Raw genomic sequence first — 20523 nt, 5'->3', positions numbered from 1 at the left:
ATCAGCCATAGGGCTTCAAGGATTAGACTAAAGACAAGTGGTAAGAACATAAAGTTTCACTGGGTATAATATTCCCACCATGTGTGCAAGACCCAACTACTTTCTGAGGTTTTACCATGTATTATCCCAGACATTTAAGTGTTTATCTACAAAAAGAAGGCTTTCAGAGAATAAACAAGAAAAAAGGCTTATAAAGGAGGAAAGTAAGTAGATATGTGGGAGGGCAGACAGATAATGTCTGCTTAAAGTCATAGGAAATGCTGAGTAAGCCTCTCAGAATTTGCCAACAAGCACTAACACAATAAAACAATGTAAAGACCTACCTATCTGCTCTGCCTGTCATTTTTAAATGTCCCTTTTGCTTTGAACATTGAACACTGAAAGCAGACAGCATATGGTAAGATGCCAAGAGCCAGAGCCAATGTAAGCAATGACAAAAAATAAATAAAAAATTCTAGCCTAGACATTAAAAAGCCAGGATTCCAGACAACACAGGAAAATATAATTTCTTTTCATTGGATTTTTTTCAGAAAAGTTAACTTCAGAAATGCATTGACTAACCTATTCAGCGTTACACATTGTAGGCAAAACAGTTGAAAGTAACTATACATTTTTTCAACTTACAATGAAGTGAGTTTTGACAACCACCTCATTTTGTGTTGTGTGAGCAGACTGAAAGTGCAGGGATAAGCCCTTGGAAAATACTATTGTTCCTCTACTCTGATGTACATTTCATTGTGTATAAGCTTAGATTTGAGCTATGCAAAGTCTGAAGTGAAATATGATGTGCAGAAAGGAATAGAAGACATAGCAACCTTGCGACCAGAACTGTGAGGCTACATGATCACCTTTAAATGTTTTTAGATTTTCCAAATATTTTTAAATGTTTTTAAATATGTTTTTATTTTATTTTATATTGAATTGTTTTAGCACTTTGATGTTTGCCATTCTGGGCTCCTTTGGGAGGAAGGGTAGGATAGAAATTTAATAATTAAAAAAATTAAATGTCTTCTTGTTGCAGGATATCTCATTATTATAAGAGAGGAGGTGATGTAGGGCTGTTTGTTTTTAGTAGCAGTCAATACACCTCCAGTAAAACCTAGTCATGACTTGAGGCACAGTTATTATTAGTTAATTAATTAATTAAATTTATATCTCTCCCTTCCTCCCAGAAGGAGCCCAGTTAGGGCTGGGATCTGTTGGCCAGTGCCATTTCGAAAGCATTCTGTTGACTAAACATCAATATTGATTCGAGTTCGTTCTTTGTCTGCTAGCGTCTGCTTTTACCAATCCGTTTTCTTCCCTTGCAAAAAATATTGATATTAATATCAATATTTTGGAAGGAAATATCTATAAATGAAAGGAAACATCAATAAAATTATCTTAATATCAATATTTTAGAGGGTTTTTAAATTTAAAAATCTGTTTTTGAAAATAGCTTTGGAAAATTGCTACATAAAAATCTGATCCACAATGATAGAGAATAAGCAAATTAATGGAAAATTCGGTACCAAATCTGAATTGAATGGAATTCTAGTACATCCCTAGTCATTGTAATTATCACTTTTCTATCTAATACTACGTCTACATATTACCATGACAGGTTGCCATGGGGGGTTAGCATCCTTTCCCAGGTTGAATCATCTCTTAAAATTCACCTCATACAGTGACACACACACACCCTTTCCAACTGCAGTGGTGCCTGCCAAAAACATGAGCAGGAGGGAACAGGGAATCTTACTGTATGATAGACCTGACTCACATGGTGAGTTGTGCTAAACTATTTGGCTGCATGATGTCAGACTCAGTCATGGTGATGCTGATTGCCATCAAGTGTAATATGTAGACCAGATCAAGCCCACTGCTGTACAAATCATGATAGGCCCCTCTGCACAAGCAGAGCACCACAGAGAGAGATGCACCCTCCCATCACAGTTATATGTGCACATATCACTTTGTTCACGACTTATTTCCTCCTCCCTTCCAATCCATTTTCCTTTTAGATCGTAAGTCTGTGGCCAATGATTTTTCTTTTTAGATTGTAAGTCTGTGGGCAATGATTTATACATTATAATATGTTTCTGAGCACTGTTCATGATATTCCCCCTCTCCTTGCTTTATTGTTCCAGTATGCCACAACAATAATGACTCCTGAGCTGTGATTCTGGCTTCCCTATAGTTAAGAATACACAGCGCCAGGTTATCATCTTGAAACTTTCCCTCCTTCAGTTTTTATTTAAGTTACAAGGGTTGGATTTAGACTAAGTGAACTGCACTTAGTACCCATCAGTAGCAGCTGGTGTGGTGGAGCTGTGGGGCTGCTCTACCAACACCGCCATCGCTACAGCTTACCTACAAGGGACAAGATGGCAGTCAGGTTGGGGTGTGCAGATGTGTCTGCAGAGCCATGACCTTGCTCCTGCCAAGATAAGCTGTAGTGACACCAGAGTTGGAAGGGCAACTCTGTCCCACCACACTGGCTGCTACTAGCTCCCACTGAAACCAGTGAGATGTACCTTTAGCCATGGCTAACTTTTCACATTGTTTTCAATAAAATCCAACTGCAGTTAACTTAGTCTGGATCCAACCGAAGGAACATAGGTGCAAACCTTTCAGTCAACTCTGCAGAGGGAAAACACACACGGTTGTATTCAATTAACTTTTACTCAGAGCAAACACACTGAAATTAATGGACATAAGTTAGTCATGGTCATTAATTTCAATGGGTCTACTAGTCGAATACAACTCATCATTTTATTTATTGATGCATTAATATCTATACGGTTCAATCAGCTGCGTTCTCTGGTTTGTTTACAATGTAAAAATCAATACAGTACAAAAAATCAATAATACTGAATCAACATACGGTATAAAAACAACCCCAGCATAACATTAAGCAGCATAAAAACCAAACAACAGCTTAAACTCTGTCAAGAGTACTTAAACAACAGCAGAGGAAAGACAAAGTAGTTCTAAGAACTAAAAGCATGAATTTAAAAAAGCCTGGGAGAAATGCAATAACATTTGGAATATAAAACATTTTCAAGATGACATTTACCATGGCATTTCCCATTCCAGCCTCTGAATCCATCTCTGCAAGGGACACACTGGTAAGAACCAGGACTGTTAATACACTCTGTGTCTGGACAAGTATGTGGAATTGAGCATTCATCAATATCTTTAAAAAGAAAACAGATTAAGATTTTAATAATTAAAAATGCACCTTGATGCTATAACAGAATTTAGGATGGTATATAAGGAGCACTGGGTGCTATGGCTCTAAAAATGGTCTTGACCCATTCCAGTCTGGGTTCAGGTTTGGTTATGGGACTGAATTGGCCTTGGTCACCCTGATGGATGACCTTTATCAGGAGAAGGACAGTCTTTAACCACATTCTGAAGCATCATTTGGGATACTTCAGTGAATATATGTGTCCAAATTTGGACACCACCCCACAATTCCACCTTGTTCATTAATGTTCCTTGTTGACTGTAACCCCTCCAACATAATGGTGACAACATAATGGTAATACGAGAGAGTCTAACTGGGGTCCAGTGCCATCTTAATAAGGTTTTGATTACTACCTCTTGTATTCGAGCAGATGTAATCTCTCAGCAGCTTTTGATACCATTGACCATGGTATCCTTCTGGGCTGACTTGGTGAGATGGGTATTGGTGGCACTGTTTTACAGCGGTTCTGATACTATCTCCAAGGCCGTTTTCAGAGACTAGCACTGGGTGATTGTCTTTCGGCCCCCTGGCAGTTGTGGTGTGGGGTGCCGCAGGCCACCATCTTGTCCCCAATGCTGTTTAACATCTATATGAAGCCTTTGGGAGCAGTCATCAGGAGATTTGGGGCAAGGTGTCAGCAGTACGCTGCTGATACCCAGCTCTATTTCTCTGTAACATCTGGATCAAGGTAGGCCATGCAAGCCCTGGACTGCTGCCTGGACTCAGTGTTGAGCTGGATGAGGGCCAATAAACTGAGTCTGAATCCTAGCAAGATGGAGGTGCTGTGAATTAGTGGTTCCCGAGTTCAGATAATTGGTCAGTTGCCTGCTTTGGATGGGGTCGTACTACCTCTGAAAGAGCATGACTGTAGTCTGGGTTGCTCCTGGATCCATCTTTGACACTAGAGGCCCAGGTGACCTCCATGGCTAGGAGTGCCTTTTACCTCTTCGGCTGGTAAGACAGCTGCAGCCATTTCTGGACCGGGATGGCCTTACCACTGTTGTCCACACACTGGTAATCTCTAGGCTTGATTACTGTAATGCGCTCTAAGTTGGGCTGCCTGTGAGGTTGGTCCGGAAACAGCAGCTGGTGCAAAATGCGGCGGTGAGACTGCTCACTGGGGCAGAGCATCGCCAACATGTCACTCCACTGCTGAAAGAATAGCACTGGCTGCCCATTTGCTACCGGGCTAAGTTCAAGGTTCTAGTCTTGGTGTACAAAGCCCTATACAGCTTGGGACCAGGAAAGACTGTCTTATCCCTTATATACCCAGTCAATCACTGCGCTCTGCAGGTGAGGGCCTCCTGCAGATACCATCTTATCAGGAGGTCCATTCCGCACAACATAAGAAACAGACCTTTAGTGTGGCGGCACCTACCCTGTGGAATTCCCTTCCCTTAAATATTAAACAGGCGCCATCTCTGTTATCTTTTCGGCACCTACTGAAGACCTTCCTCTTTCAACAAGCCTTTTAAGTTGAGACCCTATCCCAGTCTGTGTCTGTGTTGGAACTGCTTTTTAAGATGTTTTTAAACCTTTTTTTAAAAAACAATATGTTTTTAACCTTTTTTTTAGATGTCTTGAAAGCTTTAAAAATGTTTTTAAAGTTGTTTTGTTTTAATGTATCTTAAAGTCTGTTTTTATGATGTTTTAAAGTGTTTTTAGTGCTTTTGTTTGCTGCCCTGGGCTCCTGTTGGGAGAAAGGGTGGGATATAAATCAAATAATAATAATAATAAAAAATTAAATCTGAACAGATCCACTGAAGTGCACCAAGTAGCATTTGGAATGCCGGGTTGGCTATAATACCTAGGGTTAAATCTAAATTCATCTATTTATTTATTTATCATTTTATTTATATCCCGCCCTTCCTTCCAGCAGGAGCCCAGGGCGGCAAACAAAAGCACTAAAACCACTTTAAAACATCATAAAAACAGACATTAAAATACATTAAAACAAAACAACTTTGAAATTAAAAAAAAAAGAAAGCTTTGAGGACTTTTTTTTTTCTATGAAGTTTACTAGGTGGCTTTAGCAAGTCACTACCTCATATCTTAACCAACCTTTCAGGGCTTTCATGAGTTTAAAAACACTGTTCCGAGCTCCTTGGAAGAAAAGTAGGATGTAACAAATCAGTAACTAAATAAACAGCTGATTTATTTCAACTGATGATCAGATATATGTTTAAATTTATGGTTTATCTTGCTAACACAGGGAAAGATCCTAAGCATTATTATATTGAAGTATCTTCCATTGAGTAAATGGATTTAGGGTTGAAGCTAACAAAACCATCTCATGACAAAAAATTTAATATTTATATAAGCAACCACATAATTAGGGATAAGACAAATGTTTGATTTTGAAAGGTCCTTAAAATTCAGATTTTAATTTTACTACAAAGACAACAAAAAGATAGATGGATAATAATTGAGGTGAGAAGTAAAAACCATTTCTGGAATAAGCTACATTATTTATTTATTTATTTATTGTATTTGTATACCGCCCCATAGCTGAAGCTCTCTGGGCGGTTTACAGTAACTAAAAACATTAAAAACAAATATACAAGTTTAAAACACATCTTTTAAAAACAATTTCAAACACACTTTAAAAAATTTAAAACAATTAAAAAAAACACATGCTAAAATGCCTGGGAGAAGAGGAAAGTCTTGACCTGGCACCAAAAAGATAACAGTGATGGTGCCAGGTGCACCTCGTCAGGAACATAATTCCATAATTTGGGGGCACCAATGAGAAGGCCCTCTCCCTTGTTGCCACCCTCTGAGCTTCCCTCGGAGTAGGCACCCAGAGGAGGGCCTTAGATGTTGAGCACAGTGTATGGATGGGTTTGTATCAGGAGAGGCGTTCCATCAGGTATTGTGGTCCCAAGCCGTGTAAGGCTTTATAGGTTAAAACCAGCATCTTGAATCGAGCTTGGAAACATACAGGCAGCCAATGCAAGCGGGCCAGAATCGGTTTTATATGTTTGGATCATCTGGTCCCTGTTACCAATCTGGCCGTTGCATTTTGCACAAGCTGCAGTTTCCGAACCGTCTTCAAAGGCAGCCCCACATAGAGTGCATTGCAGTAATCTAATTTGGAGGTTACCAGAGCATGGACAACTGAAGCCAGGTTATCCTTGTCCAGATAAGGGCGCAGCTGGGCCACCAACCAAAGTTGGTAGAAGGCACTCCATGCCACCGAGGCTACCTGAGCCTCAAGTGACAGAGATGGTTCTAGGAGAACCCCCAATCTACGAACCTGCTCTTTCAGGGAGAGTGCAACCCCATCCAGGACAGGTTGGACATCCACCATCCGGTCAGAAGAACTAGCAGCATCTAGGTCTTGTCTGGATTGAGTCTCACTTTATTAGCCCTCATCCAGTCCATTGTCACAGCCAGGCACCGGTTCAGCACACAGCCTCACCTGAATAAGGTGAAAAGGAGAAATAGAGCTGCGTGTCATCAGCATACTGATGGCAATGCACTCCAAAGCTCCGGATGACTGCACCCAATGGTTTCATGTAGATGTTGAACAGCATGGGGGACAGAACTGACCACTGCAGAACCCCATACTGGAGAGTCCAGGGTGCCGAGCAATGCTCCCCAAGCACCACCTTCTGGAGCAGACCTGCCAAGTAGGAGCGGAATCACTGCTATGCAGTCCCTCCCACTCCCAACTCAGCCAGTCTTCCCAGAAGGATACCATGGTCGATGGTATCAAAAGCCGCTGAGAGATCAAGAAGAATCAACAGTCACACTCCCCCTGTCTCTCTCCCGACAAAGGTCATCATACAGGGCGACCACGGCTGTTTCTGTGCCAAAATCAGGCCTGAAACCCGACTGAAATGGATCCAGATAATCGGTCTCATCCAAGAGTGTCTGGAGCTGGCCTGCAACCACTCGCACAAGGCCCTTGCCCAGGAATGGAACATTTGTTACCGGCCTATAGTTATTAAGATTTTCTGGGTCCAAGGAGGGTCTCTTCAGGAGTGGTCTCACTACTGCTTCTTTGAGGCAGCCAGGGACCACCCCCTCTCGCAGAGAGGCATTAATCACTTCCATGGCCCAGCCGGCTGTTCCATCCCTCCTAGCTTTTATTAGCCAAGAAGGGCAAGGATCCAGCACAGAAGTGGTTGCACGAACCTGTCCAAGCACCTTGTCAACATCCTCAAGCTGCACCAACTGAAACTCATCCAAGAAATCTGAACAAGGCTGTGCTCTGGATACCTTGCTTGATTCACCTGCTATAAAACTGGAGTCTAAGTCCTGGCGGATGCTAAAGATTTTTTCCTGGAAGTGCCTAGCAAATTCATTACAGTGTGTCTCAGATGCTACATTATGAATACATACATACAAATCTATTGTTATAAATGCAAGTTTCGCCTTCCTTTAGTGTCTTCTAGCTTTCTTACACAGCTTCCTAAAATGCAATCTAAACTATACACATATACCAAAGTCAGTCTGCTGTGATAAGAAATGGAAAGGAAAGATGTAACATTCCTTTCCTTTTCTTCTATTATATTAAATAGTTGTATCTTGTTAGGTGAATATCCTTATCTGCTTAATCAGCTATTTCCTATTCGCAGTGGAAAAGGGGAACAATTCACAAGTTCATCCTTTCTTTCTCATCTTCACTTAAGCTTTAACAATTGATTACACATGACAGCATTTGCATATAATATTAGAGCCCCTGACACTGCCTGAAGACTAGGGTTTACAGCCCCTGTACTTGCCATATCTCAAATCAATTTTCAAGGTTATGGGTTGAGGGAAGAGGGAGGCAGGACTCAAGAGGGAGACACCACATTCTGCCTTTTTGCAGGTGACACTATGGGCTGCATTTGCCCAGGGTCTCATGTAGTTGTGAATGAGAGATAGGAATGAGGCTGGATGAGGTCTTGGGATGGGGCTACTACTCAGGATTGTGATTACAGGCTAACCTAGCAAAGCTACAGGTGTGTAATATAGGTGGTGACTTCTTCACATCTGCCTCTTCCTATAAGAATAACAGGTTGGCCCACATCAGGCATAGACTAGACCTTCATGGTACCAAGGGGACATCCAGCTGGCTAACTCAGCCAGTCTCCCTGAGCACCTTGTAGGAAACCAACCCCTCCACACTGATCTTTTTGATGCATTATTGTTTTCTTATTATCAATTATCTTATTGATGTAATCTTCTTTCAATCATGCCCCATTTATTGGGGGCTCTGCTTCTTTGCATCTCCCACCGCAAATTCAATTGTGATAAATTATGCATAATTTTCACTTCCTTGACACCTAATCAGCACCAAATTTTGAAATTACCTTCCTATACATCTGCTTCCACGAGTGATACATGCCCTGGTCTCCTCTCGATTAGACTACTGTAATGCGCTCTACGTGGGGTTACCCTTGAAGACGGTCCGGAAATTGCAGCTGGTACAGAATGCAGCGGCACGCTTAATAAAGAAAAGCCGTCGCCGGGATCATGTCACCCCAGTGTTGATGGAGCTACACTGGTTGCCAGTTGTATACCGGGCCCAATTCAAGGTGTTGGTATTAACCTTTAAATCCCTAAATGGTTTTGGCCCAGTTTATCTGAAGGAACGCCTCCAGTATCACCAAATATGCCGCCAAACAAGATCGGCCTCACAAGACCTTCTCTCGGTCCCACCGGTGAAAACAGCTAGGCTGGTGCGGACCAGAGAGAGGGCCTTCTCGGTCGTGGCCCCCACCCTCTGGAACTTGCTTCCTTTTGACCTTAAGAACATAAGAACAGGCCAGTGGCCCATCTAGTCCAGCATCCTGTTCTCACAGTGGCCAACCAGGTGCCTGGGGGAAGCCCGCAAGCAGGACCCGAGTGCAAGAACACTCTCCCCTCCTGAGGCTTCCGGCAACTGGTTTTCAGAAGCATGCTGCCTCTGACTAGGGTGGCAGAGCACAGCCATCATGGCTAGTAGCCATTGATAGCCCTGTCCTCCATGAATTTGTCTAATCTTCTTTTAAAGCCATCCAAGCTGGTGGCCATTACTGCATCTTGTGGGAGCAAATTCCATAGTTTAACTATGCGCTGAGTAAAGAAGTACTTCCTTTTGTCTGTCCTGAATCTTCCAACATTCAGTTTCTTTGAATGTCCACGAGTTCTAGTATTATGAGAGAGGGAGAAGAACTTTTCTCTATCCACTTTCTCAATGCCATGCATAATTTTATACACTTCTATCATGTCTCCTCTGACCCGCCTTTTCTCTAAACTAAAAAGCCCCAAATGCTGCAACCTTTCCTCGTAAGGGAGTCGCTCCATCCCCTTGATCATTCTGGTTGCCCTCTTCTGAACCTTTTCCAACTCTAGAATATCCTTTTTGAGATGAGGCAACCAGAACTGTACACAGTATTCCAAATGCGGCCACACCATAGATTTATACAACGGCATTATGATATCGGCTGTTTTATTTTCAATACCTTTCCTAATTATTGCTAGCATGGAATTTGCCTTTTTCACAGCTGCCGCACACTGGGTCGACATTTTCATCGTGCTGTCCACTACAACCCCGAGGTCTCTCTCCTGGTCGGTCACCGCCAGTTCAGACCCCATGAGCGTATATGTGAAATTAAGATTGTTTGCTCCAATATGCATAATTTTACACTTGTTTATATTGAATTGCATTTGCCATTTTTCCGCCCATTCACTCAGTTTGGAGAGGTCTTTTTGGAGCTCTTCGCAATCCCTTTTGTTTTAACAACCCTGAACAATTTAGTGTCGTCAGCAAACTTGGCCACTTCACTGCTCACTCCTAATTCTAGGTCATTAATGAACAAGTTGAAAAGTACAGGTCCCAATACCGATCCTTGAGGGACTCCACTTTCTACAGCCCTCCATTGGGAGAACTGTCCGTTTATTCCTACTCTCTGCTTTCTGCTTCTTAACCAATTCCTTATCCACAAGAGGACCTCTCCTCTTATTCCATGACTGCTAAGCTTCCTCAGAAGTCTTTGGTGAGGTACCTTGTCAAACGCTTTTTGAAAGTCTAAGTACACTATGTCCACTGGATCACCTCTATCTATATGCTTGTTGACACTCTCAAAGAATTCTAATAGGTTACTGAGACAGGACTTTCGACATGCCTCCTCCCTGATGGCTTTTCGTCGAGCCTTAAAGACCTTGTTATTCAGGCAGGCCTATGGGATTTCTGGGGTGGGTTAGGCTATTACTAACAGGTGGTTTACTGTTGTATGAATATGTTTTAAATTGTGTTTTATATTGTGTATGTCGCCCAGAGTGTCTGTTAAGTCAGACAGATGGGCGACTAACAAATAAAATTTTATTATTTATTTATTTAAATCTTTATTTAAAACCACCTTTTAATTAAAAAAGCAAACAAATAAATACTCAACACTTCTTATACTAGCAAAAGAAGGAATTGATAGACTTTGTGGGAGAACACTTGCTTAAAAAAGCATATCCTGACAGAAGGTGACAGGAATGAAAACAAAATACAAAGACCATGACAATTAAATTGGAATAAATAAATATAATTTTAATTTGTGATTGAATTTATGTTGATTTTCCTTTTTAAATAAAGGGAAAATTCATGCCAAACCCCAACTTCATATGCTTTGTAAGTCAGACGTGCTGAGACATTTTGTTCTACGAAACTGCAGATTTTTGCCAATTTTATATTCCAAACCACAAATTGATTCCTTTGTAACTCCTGCTCCTGCATAATCATAACAAGTAAAGTGATCAACTTTATTGTGGATAGCAATTTTATAACTAATTCCAAGAGGACCAATTTTCAGATTAAACAGATAACTAGGCTTCTAACTGGAAGAATTTTTAATAATTTTCAGCATTACATTTGAAGAGCTTATGATTTCTTTTCCTTGTTTAGGTAGGGAATGAAATTTATGCTGGTCCATAAGGATCAGTATTTTCTGTCTGTGCAGCAAAGCTACAGTGTTGGTTTGCCATTCATTCTGTTCCTGCTAGTCCCTTTGGACTAGTGGCATACGGTATGGAAACCAGGACTATCCCCATGTGGTTTATGGATGTCAGGCATGTCAATGTATCTAACACTAGCAGACCCTTGCCTGCAAATGCCCACTGTTAAGAGAAAGTTCCACACTTTATGCTGCAATCATACTTACCACAGTTGTTCATGCAGCAAACACATATACTGTGAATTATTTTTTTATTTTAAATAATTTTAAATAATAAAATAATTTATTAGCATATATACTGCTTACATGCCAAAATGAATTCAATAACAAGAACAACATCTGTAGACCACTCTACAATAAAACACAGAATAAAATATCAACAATAAAATCATAAAACCATATCCCAAACAACATCATAATAACTAACCAGCAGCGACACAGTACATAATAGTACAGTGATAGCACAACTCATTAACCTCCAATGGCCAGGTGGAACAAACAGCATGTGACAAAATGACATCAGTGAAGGGGACACAAGCATCTCCAATGGGAGGGAATTCCCATGATATAAGTATACTCTTAAACAAGTGTGCAGACACCCAGAAGCCCTGAAGCATATAGGTGTTTGAATGTAGGTGTTTATGGATGCAGAAACCCAAGTGTACCCATGACAAACATATTTCATGTGTAAAGATGAAGAGACACAATGTAGCTTAATGAAAGACTAGATTAGGCTATGGATTTTTGTGTCACCAGTCCGGAGTCTATTGCTTCAGTGTTCTCAAATGCATAAATTCTCTATGGCACAACTTCCTTACATGGCTTTTCCAAAGGAATTTCAGAGTTACAACCCACCTTCACACGGGCCTCTCCTGTTCATCCGGAATCCACTGTCGCAATATTCACATCTGTATGAACCAACGGTATTTACACAGAGCCCTTCCCCACAGGTATGAGGTCTGGCACATTCATCAACATCTAGAAACCAAAATTTATACCAAAACAAATACCAAAGTTAAAAACTGCAAATATAGTATAGGAGAACCCCCCCCCAAAACTGCAAAATGGGCCATTGGCCTCACCTGAAGGGTGGTTTTCCCAGGTATCCTGCCATCATGTGGGTAGTCATAGTGCCATCTAGCGTCCGAAGGCAAGAATGTACTGGAGTTAAGATCTGTAGTGAGTGAGCCCCTCCTACTCCAGTTTCATTCATGACGAGCCCAGTGTGAGACATCTTGAGAGAAATGCAACAGCCAACAGGCCTGCCAGGAAGGAAAACACAAAGCTGGCCCCGTAGGGCAAACATTTCTAATGAACACGGAAATCCTGACTTAACTCTATTGCCTAAATGATAAACTTGAACAAATACTGTAGTAGGTGACATCCACATTCAAAAATCCTCCAAACGGGAGGGCCGTGATGGCAGGATACCTGGGAAAACCACCCTGCAGGTGAGGCCAATGGCCTGTTTTCCCCAGGTAGCATGCCATCACGTGGGATGTACCAAAGCAGCCCCAAAGAGGGAGGGATCGCCCAATGTTTACTCAGTGCTTACTCATGAGAAAGGACCTGTTGCAGAACTTGCCTCCCAAAAGAAGCTTTGGCAGAAGCGTAGCGGTCTATCTTATAATGCTTGATAAAGAAGTCTGGAGTAGACCATACCACTGCTCTACAGATGTCTGCAAGAGGTGATTTGGATGCAAAAGCGGCCATAGTGGCAGCTGACCTGGTGGAATGCGCCGTTGTTTTACTAGGCACTGGCAATATTAGTGACTCATATGCCAGGGCAATGCAGGCACGCAACCAACGAGACAGGGTAGATTTAGAGACCTATTTCCCCAGAGTCCTTGGGTGAAAGGATACAAACAGTGACTCCATCATTCTAATGTCCTGAGTCCGAGAGAGGTATACCTTGAGGGTCCTTCTGACATCAAGCGAGTGCCAGGCCTTCTCCATTGGATGAGCTGGCTTAGGATAAAATGAAGGAAGAACAATGTCCTGGTTACAGTGGAAAGTTGAGCTGACCTTGGGATGAAAGGATGTATCTGGACGCAACACAACTGAGTCCTTGTGGAAGATGCAGAGATGACGTGCCGATGACAATGCTCCCAGTTACGAGACTCTTCTTGCTGAGGTGATTGCCACTAGGAACAGGACCTTGAAGGATAACAGTCGTAGAGGCACTGACCCAAGAGGTTCAAAGGGAGGGTGCTGAAGAGCTTGCAGGACTTTAGGTAGACTCCAGGAAGGGAAATGATGGCACACCACCAGAGAGAGGAGGGCAGCTCCCTTCAAAAAGTGCCTGATGAGAGGATGCGAACCCACAGAAACGCCAGAGGGGGAGGCAGACTGGATTGATGAGATCGTGGAGGCATGACGACGCAAGGAGTTAGCTTTGAGTCCCATTTTCAGGCCCCTATAAAGGAACTGCAGAACATGTTGTGCCGTAGCTTGAGAAGGTCGGCAACCTTGCCCTGCACACCATTTAGAGAAGGCGAGCCACGCACTCTGGTAAATGCTATTTGTCGATGGCCTTCTAGATGCCATAATGGTATCAACAACTCCCTGAGATAGGCCTGAGTTAATCAGCTGCCTCCATTCAAACGCCAAGCTGTCAGACTCAGCCATTTGGGGTCTGGGTGCCAGATCGGTCCCTGAGACAGTAGGTCTGGCCTGACTGGCAGCCTCCAAGGCTCTGTTACTGAGAGCGCGATCAGGTCTGAGAACCACAGGCGGCGATGCCAGTATGGGGCCAGCAGAACCAGTTGCGCCCTTTTGTGTCTCAGCTTTCTCAATGTCTTGCCCAGGAGAGGAATCGGGGGGAAGGCATACAGGAGGCAGTCCAGCCAAGGTGTTGCCAGTGCATCCACTGACTTCGCGGTCTGTTCCAGATACCTCGAGAAGTACCGGGGCAGCTGCCGATTGTGACTCAAGGCGAAGAGGTCCACCAAGAAGGTGCCGAACCGGCGCTAGAGGAGATTGAACATCACTGGGTGAAGTTCCACTCTCTCGGAACCACCAGTTGCCTGCTGAGCCAGTTGGCTGTCACATTCAGAGTCCCACTGAGATGTTCTGCGCGCAGAGACATCAGATGAGTCTCGGCCCAGTCGAAGCTCCGGGTTGCTTCCGCCTGGAGAGCTTATGATCTGGTTCCCCCTTGTCTGTTCAAATGTGATTTTATGCAGGTGTTGTCTGTCCGGTTCAGGACGTGTTTCAACTGGAAGATTGGCTGGAAGTGTCGAAGAGCCAGATAAACCATATGCAATTCCAGCCAGTTGATACTCTGACATTGTTCCAGACTGGACCACCGACCCTGGACAAAGCGGGAGTTGCAGTGGGGCCCCCAGCCGGTTAGGCTGGCGTCTGTCGTGATTACAGTCCTGTCCGGTTCTCGGAACAGAGTTCCCCTGCTGAGGTTTCGAGGTCGTGCCCACCATCGGAAAGATGTTCGAAGGGGGAATCCAGGCGAATGTTGTGATGATTGGAATGGGCAATGTCCGCCTGGAAAGGTAATAGGGTCCACTGGAGAGGCCGAGTATGGTGCTGTGCCCATGGGACGATGTGAATGGTGGACACGAATGTTCCCAGCACCTTTGCCAGAAACATCACGTCCGCCTTTGAGCATCGTAGCAGGAGCCTTGCCATGTCTCTTGATGGTTGCGATGCATTCCGGTGATAGGAAGACCATGGCCTGTACTGTGTCTAGCATCGCCCTGAGATGCTGTAGTCGCTGAGTCGGGTGTAGCTGACTCTTGTTGATGTTGACCAGCCAACCGTGGGTCCTGAGAACCTCGAGAGTGCAAAGAACCTGGTCGTGTGTGTGGTCCCTGGAGTCAGCCCGAAGCAGTTGATCATCCAAGTAGGGGTAAATATGTATCCCCAGTAGGCAGAGGTGGGCCACCAGGGTGACCATCACCTTGGTGAACACTCTTGATGCCGACGCAAGCCCAAAGGGCATAGCCATGTACTGAAAATGATGGTGGCCAAAGGCGAACCTCAGGAACTGTCTGTGGGCAGGGCAGATTGGTCTGTGGAGTTATGTGTCCTTTAGGTCGATGGAAGCCAAGAAGTCCCCCTGCTGCAGAACCTGTATAATTGAGGCAAGGGACTCCATTTTGAACCATCGATACGTCACAAAGCGGTTGACGAACTTGACGTCCAAAACCACCCTCCATGACAGATCGCGGTTGGGAACTGCAAACAGGATGGAGTAAACACCCCGCGATCTCTCTGCTGGTGGGACTGGTTCTACTGCCGCTATGTTTAGGAGATGTTGGATTGCTTCCTGCATGACCCTCTGCCATCCCTGGGTTTTGGGAATGGGGGAGGGAAGGAATCTTTTCGGGGCGTCAGCCAAAACTCTATGCTGTATCCTTGAGAGAAAAGATCCCTGATCCAAGAAACATGGGTTAGCTCCAGCCAGAGTCCTGCATAGTGCAGTAGCCTGCCTCCGATAGGGATGGCGTCAGAATTGCCGACGCTGACGCGCTCCCCATCCGTATGAAGAAGTGGAAGGGCTTTGATGTCCCTGGAACTAAGCCTTGCCCTGGAACCGCTGTTTGTGCCAGGTTCCCTTGGAGGCACGGAAGTCTGTAAAACAGGTATCGTGGCCTCGCCCCCCAGGGCACGGTCCCCAAAAGGGCTGAAAGGATTGATATGGAGGAAATCTCCAAAACAGCCTGCGGTCGTCTTTTTTGGACGTGGCTATGGCAAGCTTTCTGTTGTCTTTAGGATCCACCAAGACTGCTTTAAGGGCTTCATCACCGAACAGCAACATTCCTGAGTATGGGGCTGTGGATAAATTGATTCTAGCTGTGGTATCTGCATCCCAGTGACGGAGCCAGGGGGTTCATCGCGCCACCACTTCTGCAGCCAGTGCTCGTGCTCCTTGTTGCGACGCATCCAAAGTAGCATCAGCCACAAATGCCCCCGCTTTGTGCAGCTTGATCAGACCCCTTCTGAGTTTGGGCGGGTCTGGATTCAGATCATCCAAGAGCTCATCCAGCGACATCATCGAGGCTCTTGAAAAGATGGATGCCGCTACGGAAGCTTGAATGGAATAGGCGATGGCTTTGTGGTTCTTTCGTAGGGCAAAGTCTAGACGCCTTTCTGATGGGTCCTTAAGCTGGGAGTCTCCTTCTTTTGGGAAGAGAGGCCTGGACACCAAGTCAGAGATTGGCTGATCTACTCTTGGGACATTCAGGTGAGCCATGAACTCAGGAGCTAAAGTGTAGTGTCCTTTGGCCCTGGCAGAGAAGCAACGTGGGCGCAATGGCCAAGCCCATTCCTCTCTGGCCAGCTTGTCAATGGGATCTGGGACCGGAATGAAGTGTTCCACCAATCTGGGAGACTTGAGGACCCTGGCCCCCTTCATGGGAGGGGCGAGGGATTGGGCTGTCACGGCTTGGAGTCTCAGCATATCCAAAACTCTTCGGCACAGCAGGAGATAGTCAGCTGAGTCAAACAGACGATAGGAAGACTCCTCCTCCAATTCTGAATCTTCACTCCATTCATCGTCTTTGGCCTGGGGAAAAGCCGAGGGGTCCTCCGATCCGGCGTCATCACCGCTAATTCTACCTCTGGCAACATCAAAAGGGTCTAGAGAAGGAGGTGGCACAGCGTCATTGGGAACATGGTGACTCACCGCGCTGGGCTGCCGCTGAGGTACTTGCTGCTGGGAAACTGACTGTAATTGAGAGAAGAACCCTAGTATATCCTTCATCTGGGAAAGAAACTCAGGGTTCAGTTGCAGGCGTAGGAGAGAATCAGACAAGGCCACCTAAGGCTCCAAAAGCAGGGCTTGCCCTTGTTGGGTCAGGTGAGGCTGACCTGATTGGTGAGATGTCATCACCATCGACTGAGATGGGCAGTCCAAACTTGGTTGGCTAGGGAACCCTTCAAACTCGTCACCTGATGAACCAGCAGGTGAGTGAAAAAGCTGATAAAGTCTGTTGACCAGTGTCCTCCGAATCCAGAACTGAAACGTATTGAGCTCGATTGGAGGCAGGATGATTTGAGAGGTGTTTAGTTTTGGCGGTGGCCTTGGAGTGGAGCTTGGAATGCTTACGCTTTGAAGCTTTGTGATGTGACTGAGGCTTGCGATGCTGGTTATCACCTGTCTGCAGGTCTGTCTCGGGTTGCTGATTTGCCATTATATCACGCAGCAGGGCAGGTGGGTATGTGCAGTAGTCACAATCTGAAGAGGCCAGGCAGATGTCCCTCTAGAGAGATAGAGGGAGCAGCACAATCTTGTTCCTGTGCACTATATGAGGTAATGGATCACAGTACACACCCACAGGTGGAGGCTGGTGTGGTACTGGTCCTGTGCACTAGCTGAGGAAAATATATATTTTATTACATGCCCACTGGGGTGGTGGTGCAGTACTGTGTTATGCACTAAGCAGGAAAAAAGAGTGGTAGTACACGCCCACAGAGGGGGGGGTGCAGTACTATCCTTAATACTGTGGATTCAGTAGCATCAATCCCTTGAAGAAATTCTGTTACTGACTGAATCAATCACATTCAAAAAGGGTGGGAAAACTCTCACGAACAGATCCCTGTTAATGTAACCAAATGGAAAAGGAGGAACCACTATACACTCCTTATTCAAACAACAGAGGCAGCCAGCCAAGGAGCAAGGGAGAAAAAAGAGGAATAAAAAAGGGTGGGAAATTCAAAAATGGAGGGAAATAAAACAAAGGGATCCAAAACCAAAATGGTAGTTGCGGAGCTCGCTGCTGCCTGAGCACACTCAAGCTGCCTGAGGAGAGACGGGAGCCACCGCTAATGCAGCTGCCTGCGAGTTCCTGAAAGGCTAATGGCCAAGGGGAGGCGGGAACTGCAGGGCTCCCCTGCAAGCCGCTGAGAAGCGGCAGTAAAAAGCAAGGAGGCGGAGCAGGAGAGCGGTGCAATCCCAGGAGGCTAGGGAGAGTCACGCTCTGGAGCAGGATAGCCAAGGCGCGGCCGGTGGCTGAGGCAATGAACGGCCGCAGGACAAGCCGCGACAGCAGCCGGCAGACAACGGGGACTGCATGCTGGAGCTAGGAAGAGAAACGGTGTGAACCAGCAGGTCGCCACCAAAGACGCTGCAAGGGAACCACGGGCTGGGAGCAGAGGCGGTAGAGCCAGGCACAAAGCACTGGGCTCTTAACTGCCTTAGGAGAGGAGGGGGGGAATGCTGCCACTGAAGACAGGGACGAGAGAAAGGAGGGGGGAAGTACTACCCCACCGAGGGAAGAGGGAGGGGGTGAGACCCCAGAGCAAAAAACCCCCAGTGGGCAGGAGCCAGAAGAACCCCACCACGCTCTCTTGCTCTCTCGCTATCTCTCTCACACACACAGACAGAGCAAACAAACACGCTGAATCCTACTCTAGCCTTACGCTACTGGAGGGATGAACAGCCTCGGACAAAGGCAAGAATGAAACTGGAGTAGGAGGGGCTCGCTCACTACAGATCTTAACTCCAGTACATTCTTGCCTTCGGACGCTAGATGACGCTATGACTACCCACGTGATGGCAGGCTACCTGGGGAAAACATATCCTATTCTATCAGTTCTTTCATAATCATATTTTCAAGGAAGCAGAACTGCACAACACAGAATGAGTAATGACTTGCACTCTGTAATGGTGGTAAATTCTGAAAAATACTCTATAAACCAAAAAGCAACCTAAGCATTTAGCACCCAATCCAACACCTGTGTAACTCAATTTAAGTAGTTTTCCAATGACATCAATGGGTTTCTGACTTAGGCTCTTAACTATTAGCCCTGAGTATTAAGAGTTTGTTTCATAAAGCACAGTAGTTACCAACACAGTCTGTTCCTTGTTCATTGGCCATGAACCCTGCCTGGCAAATGCATAGGAAGCTTCCTTCTGTATTTTCACAATGCCCAAGGGAGCAGAGATGGGAATTCTGAGTACATTCATTAATATCTGTTAAAGAAATAAAAACAAGATTGAAAAAGTAGTACTCTGCCACGACCATCACTTCACCCAGTGTACACAACACACTAAAATGAAAGACAAGACTCTATTAGAACAGACAGGTTTGTTTCCTTGGAGGTGAACAATAAAGATTTGGTATAAAGCTTTGATTCAAAAAGCAGACTTATTAGCTTGAAGTTTCAGATTATTATTTTTCCTTGAAGACGAAATAAACTATACTTACCTGTAATAAGTGATCTTTGAGAGAGAACCTATGCATTCATGGACATGGGAATCAAGCATTATATATTAGCAGATTATGGAACCTTTTAGAAACCAGGGCTAATGAAGTGTGCTTCTTCTCCTTTTATTTACACAATTTTAAAGTGATATAAGGAAGCTGAGTATACATTCAGGTCCTTGCAATATCTCTCACAAATCTCATGCACTCCTGGTAGGATTCCAAAGTACTGTCTAGAGCAGCCTTTTTCAACCAGTGTGCCTCCAGATGTTGTTGGACCACAACTCCCATCAGCCTCAGCCAGCATTGCCAATGGTCAGGAAAGATGGGAGTTGTGGTCCAACAACATCTGGAGGCACACTGGTTGGGAAAGGCTGGTCTAGAGGATGTAAAGTATAATGGCTCTTTGAAGAATGCTGGTTTTTCTCATTTACAAGTGCTGTTATTAGTGCACGCTTGTATGTGGGAGAATATAAAACAAGTTGTGTGCCAAGGGAAGTTCAGGGAATGTACATAACAGAGATGATGGGCCCTGTAGCCCTCCAGATGCTTTTGGACTCCGATTAGCCCCAGACAGCATGGTCAATGGTCAGGGATGATGGGAATTGTAGTGCAACACCTGGGAAGGCTACATGTTCTCCATCCCTGGTCAGAAAAGCTGCAAGGCTCCACAAGAACGAGAGACATCATCTTAAAATTATTTTTGGCCAGGATTTAAGAGCCATAAAGAGAAGAAACTATTCTTATAGTCATTGCCTACAAAGGACAGCTTACACATCTCTTATCTTCAAATCTGCCACCCACTGATTAGTTTAGTAAGGGGGGAGAGGCAAGGAAAAGTTTTTAGCGCTTTTGTTTGCCACCCTGGGCTCCTGGTGGGAGGAAGGGAGGGATATAAATCAAATAATTAATAAATAATAAATAAAAATTTCTCATACCAGAACATTTTGTTTGTTGTTCATTAAGCCTGTATCCATCATAGCAGAAGCAGGTGTATCCCACAGGCAAATTAACACAATGTCCTGCTCCACAGATATCTGGGTTCACTGTGCACTCGTTAATTTCTACATAAAAAGAAAAAAAACATACCTAGAGCAATCCATTTAACCCCACATCTATTGCCAATTTAAAGAGAAAGAGAAATCCTTGATGCCACTTGTGATCCACTCCAGCAGTTCTGCAATGGCTGCTGATTAAGACACCAATACAG

The 20523-nt window shown here is 44.6% G+C and overlaps 1 protein-coding gene across 1 annotated transcript in view; it reads right to left on the bottom strand.

Moving 5' to 3' along the window:
* The window catches only part of LTBP1 (latent transforming growth factor beta binding protein 1), a 366037-nt gene that overhangs the window by 93668 nt on the left and 251846 nt on the right, over positions 1-20523 (bottom strand). The window contains exons 16-19 of the mRNA XM_061626114.1: positions 20252-20377; positions 18956-19081; positions 12004-12126; positions 3059-3178 (exon numbers count right to left, since the gene is read on the bottom strand). Of these exons, the coding sequence (XP_061482098.1) occupies positions 3059-3178; positions 12004-12126; positions 18956-19081; positions 20252-20377 (495 nt within the window). The remainder of the gene's footprint in view (positions 1-3058; positions 3179-12003; positions 12127-18955; positions 19082-20251; positions 20378-20523) is intronic.

This window comes from Rhineura floridana, chromosome 4 (genome assembly GCF_030035675.1).
Source record: "Rhineura floridana isolate rRhiFlo1 chromosome 4, rRhiFlo1.hap2, whole genome shotgun sequence".
Classification (NCBI taxonomy): domain Eukaryota; kingdom Metazoa; phylum Chordata; class Lepidosauria; order Squamata; family Rhineuridae; genus Rhineura; species Rhineura floridana.
The sequence above is the reverse complement of the archived record's forward strand: the minus strand, read 5'-3'. Positions and strand labels throughout refer to the sequence as shown.